The sequence below is a fragment of the Engraulis encrasicolus genome, chromosome 2, assembly GCF_034702125.1.
Source record: "Engraulis encrasicolus isolate BLACKSEA-1 chromosome 2, IST_EnEncr_1.0, whole genome shotgun sequence".
NCBI lineage: Eukaryota > Metazoa > Chordata > Actinopteri > Clupeiformes > Engraulidae > Engraulis > Engraulis encrasicolus.
Genome location: NC_085858.1, coordinates 8,009,929 through 8,014,928, shown reverse-complemented (window position 1 = coordinate 8,014,928; position 5,000 = coordinate 8,009,929). Strand labels below are relative to the sequence as shown.

Below are 5,000 nucleotides of genomic sequence, written 5' to 3'. Positions count from 1 at the left end.
CCCTGTGTCCCCTGTAGGTGGCCCCCAGTGGTATGACTCGTGTCCAGACGATGGCATGTGGATCCTGCTCCAATGAGAACGCCTACAAGGCCATGTTCATCGCATACAGGGTGAGAAACACACACACTTACACACACACTTACACACACACACACACACACACACACACACACACACACACACACACACACACACACACACACACACACACACACACACACACACACACACACACACACACACACACACACACACACACACACACACACACACACACACACACAAACACACCTGTACAGAGTGCAACATACACTCACTTCATGGCTGCCATAAAGTACCTAAGTATATACGTGTATGGAACATACTATCAAAGGGGTTCATATTCTTCTCCACATGGTGAAACTGAAGGCAGATTTAAGCTTTAAAATGTACACAGTGAAGTCTTTGGTATTTCTTTTGCTAAACTGAAAGAATGAGACAGAGTAGCTCATCATGATTCACTGTAGCGAGCACCCTTATTTAACATTTTGTAAGTGTTTGGATATTTTTCATGCCTTTGCTTGATTTACGAGGGATCACGTATTTGTTATTGTTTGCAGAATAAACAGAGAGGGCACAACAACCCATCAGATGAGGACGTCTCGAGCTGCATGATCAACAAGGTAAGTGTCTAGTGTTGCATCTTAGAATGCCTGGCTTAGACTCTCTCTCTCTCTCTCTCTCTCTCTCTCTCTCTCTCTCTCTCTCTCTCTCTCTCTCTCTGTCTCTCTTTCTCTGTCCCTCACCCCCGTTCTCTCTGCCCGTCTTCTCTCTCTTCTGCCATCTCTCTCTCTCATTCACTTTCTTTCTCTTCTCTTTCCCTCTCTTTCAGTATACATATTTCTTTCAGTCTCTCTCTCTTTTTCCCTGTCATTCCTTTTCATCCCTGCTTCCCTCTCACTGTCTTCTTTCTCTCATCTTTCTTTCTATCTGTCTATCTGTCTTGTAGTATTGGCATGCCTCAGGGTTGCGCCAGCTCACCATTTTTGTTTACGTTATAAACTAATGACTGTGTCAGTTCTGGGCCAAATCAGTACATTATCACATTTTCAAATTTTCAGGAGCGTCTTTTACTTTTTGCGCAGACTTAGAGTCTTTGGAGTTAGTAAAAACATAATGTTAATCTTCTATAGAGCCGCAATAGAATCGGTCCTCCGTTATGGGATTATCTGCTGGTTTGGCAATCTCACTGTAAAACACAGGGCAGAAATGTCAAGCCTCATTAAAACAGCAGGCAGGATTATAGGGGCGATGCCCCCTCTTAACCCACAGGAACTCTTTCAGCGGGCCACTATCAGTCAGGCGAATGTCATTTTATCAGATGGTGACCATGTACTAAATGAGGAATGCAGACATCCAGTGTTTCTGTACATTACATTTTATTTTGTGGTGTTGTATGGTGTTACGTGTTGTATGGTGATGCAATCTCCCCATCTCCGAGACAAATTTCTCCTTTGTGGAGACCAATAAAGAAACCAATGAATCTATCTTATCTATTAGAAATCTAGTCATCTATCTCATCCCTATGTTGACGGTGGCTTAACGTTGTTTATCTGCCTCCTGCAGACTCCGGGCTGTCCTGACCTGAGCATTCTGTCCTTCATGGGAGGCTTCCATGGTAGAACTATGGGTAAGTTGAGGGTGGAAATTGTGCACAAAGGTGCAGGATATATAGCCTGACTGAAAGTTTGAATCCTTTTTTTCATGAAGACAATGGTCGAATCGTAATCCTGCCATGGAATAAAACATCAAAGAAATAAATGATTTTGTGCAGACTCCTCAGTTCAAACTTTTGGAGGTGAGGAGTTTAGAAGCACATCTTTACAATGCCCTCTCTGCACACAAAAACTGTCTCTCTTCAATGCATCATACATGTTCATCTGTTACATGCACATGTTATGCTCATCCATGCAAATACATGCATAAATTGCATGCATCAGTTACTGTACATATAAGTTCAGAGAATCGTCTGTCTCTGAAGTTTAAATGAAAGACAATTCCATTTGATTATGACTAGTCACTAGCGGCCATATTTGAACCTACTCTAGATTAAATTTTGATTGCACAGATATACCTCATTTTATTGCTAGTAGTGCGCTATAGAATATGCTTTACACTTGACTATTTTGCAAAAATAGTGTATTAGTTTGTGCGTTTCGAGCTATTTTCGAACAGCTTTCTCACTGCATCAGTTCTGCTTCAAGCCCTGATCCACCAGTGCTAACTAAGAAGCTTTTTTTGTCATGGTGTTGTTTCTGTTTTGAAAAGGTTGCCTGGCGACCACACATTCCAAAGCCATTCACAAGCTGGACGTTCCGTCGTTCGACTGGCCCATCGCCCCCTTCCCCAAGCTGAAGTACCCCCTGGAGGAGTTTGTCCGCGAGAACGCAGAGGAGGAGGCACGCTGCCTGGAGGAGGTCAGTGGCACCAGAGGGGGTTGAAGACTTGATTTATTTACATCAGTGGTTATCAACCTTTAACACCCCCCTTCACCTCATCATAAGCCTATCAACGCCCCCACCCCCACCCCCCTTTTTAGAAAAAATAGACTGAAGGCCTTCTATGGCATTTGAGTGCACCACCATGGCACACTACCTCTCTCTTAAACCCTGCCATGGCTTGCAAACACTGCTGGTTTTGGTACCAAAGATACCAAAGTTCACTCTGTCCACCTAAGCCACATAATCGTATTCGTTGTATGGTCAGTTTTCCCTTAATACCGGTACATGGTGACTCTCTCTTTCTCTGTCTGTCTGCCTCTCTCTCTCTCTCTCTCTCTCTCTCTCTCTCTCTCTCTCTGGTAGCCCTCACTGACTGAGTAAAAGTGATTTCCTGGTACTGACCCAGAGTGCCAAAGGTTTAGGGTGCCCCGCTGGCTCCAGCGATAGCTGACTGGCCTTATCTGGCCCAATCCTATTAAACTCTTCAGCCAGAGCTACAGCCTTATGTCATCCTATTACTGTAATCCATCCACCCAAAATGAGACTTAACCACAGAAGTCAAAGTGGAATCACAAGAGCCATGTTTATTTGTGTGTTTATTTGTGTGTGTGTGTGTGTGTGTGTGTGTGTGTGTGTGTGTGTGTGTGTGTGTGTGTGTGTGTGTGTGTGTGTGTGTGTGTGTGTGTGTGTCTGTGCGTGTGTATTTGTATGTGTGTGTGTGTGTGTGTGTGTGTGTGCGTGTGTGCGTGTCTGTGTGTGCGTGTGTGTATGTGTGTGCGTGTGTGTAGGTGGAGGACCTGATTGAGAAGTGGAAGCATAAGGGCATGCCAGTGGCTGGCGTCGTGATCGAGCCCATCCAAGCAGAGGGCGGCGACAACCACGCATCACCTGACTTCTTCCTCAAGCTCAGGGACATCACACGCAAGGTACAGTACATACAGTACATACTGGCACAGTAACGCTGTAACAACCAATCCCATTTCACACTATGCTGAGGGACATGGCTCACAAGGTACAGTACACATGCTCTCAAACAGTAACAGATTAGCAAGTCATATATGGCATTACCTATATTACATTACATTTATATGGCACTTTTATACAGAGTGACTTACAGTTATTTACAGGTTATTCAGTGTCCTCACTCAAGGGCACTTCATTCATGGATAGAGGTGTAGGGAGAGGTAAGAGTGGGATTTGAAACGTCAACCATCTGATTGTATGACCTCCCTAACCACGAGGCCACGGCTGCCCCCACACGGAAAATCCATTTTGTTTCACTTCACACTAGGCTGACGGAAATGGCTCGTAGCCGCACGATCACATTACGCATTAACAGCAAGTCACATGCAGTATGGCACATCAGTCGCATATGACAAACACTTCACACACTTCACAAGGACATTGATCGCAAGACACACAGAATGTCACACAGTGATGCATTTACAAGCACACCTCTGCAGACTTCATCCTCAAGCTCACTGTCACACGCTTACACAGTAACAACCAACCACAATTCACACCAAGCTGAGGGGCCATTGCCAGCAAGGTGCAATACATGCACTCTCATGGCACAAACACACCAGAAGCGACTAGAGCAACACTTGCGACGGAAGTCATTTGACTTTGTAGGGAGGAGTTGGCAACAGAAGAGACAAAAGCAATTTGGGTGACTTGAGCGCCATTTTGTAGTTAAACTTCAGTGAATATTATGATAATTACATTAGCTATGATGCAGTTTGGCGACAGCCGCCGCAGCCAATTGAAATGTGTTTTTAATGGTCATACGCTATCGCTTTTTTATACTCGTGTCACTCTTGCTATGAAGACAGTCCAGCGACTCTTTGGATCTCTGGTCGTGTCTGATTTGTTCGCGGGGTAACACATTAACAAATCATGTACAGTTATGACATTCACTTCACACCACACTGAGGGACATCTACCACAAGCTGAAGCTACGTTCACACACGTCGCTGCTAGTTACTAGCTTTCCTTCTCGCTCGCTCGCCTACTCGCCACTTGCTCATGGAATGTTCGCTAAACGTTCCCGCGGCTTTAACTGACAATGCACAGGCTATTCCAATTGGTTACTTGCTAACTCGCCTCGCTCAAAGTTAAAATATTTTCAATTCGCATCGCATCGCTTGCACACGCTTTGTCATAGTAATGAATTAATGAACAACCATGGCTCCGCAGACTTCTTACACAAGCTCAGGAACGTTGCCCGCAAGGTATACACACTATCATCCAGTAACGCATGCTGAGACAGCCTGCAAGGTACCTGCACTGTCACAGAGTAATGTATTAAGAACAATCACATGTTGTATGACACAACTATCACATATGGCACACACTTCACACGAGGCTGAGGTACACCGGTCACAAGATACAACCAAACACATGACACAAACTGCAGACATGTACACACACACGCACCCTTACACACATACAGTACATGGACACACATTTTCACACACACACACACACACACACACACACACACACACACACACACACACA

General features: G+C 44.8%; 1 protein-coding gene across 2 annotated transcripts in view; it reads left to right on the top strand.

Annotated features, from left to right (window-relative positions):
* Window positions 1-5,000, top strand: part of abat (4-aminobutyrate aminotransferase) — a 51,927-nt gene that overhangs the window by 35,391 nt on the left and 11,536 nt on the right. For both annotated transcript variants that reach the window (XM_063221296.1, XM_063221288.1), the window contains exons 8-12: window positions 18-110; window positions 600-662; window positions 1,606-1,669; window positions 2,308-2,456; window positions 3,269-3,406. In XM_063221296.1, coding sequence (XP_063077366.1) covers window positions 18-110; window positions 600-662; window positions 1,606-1,669; window positions 2,308-2,456; window positions 3,269-3,406 — 507 coding nt within the window. The remainder of the gene's footprint in view (window positions 1-17; window positions 111-599; window positions 663-1,605; window positions 1,670-2,307; window positions 2,457-3,268; window positions 3,407-5,000) is intronic.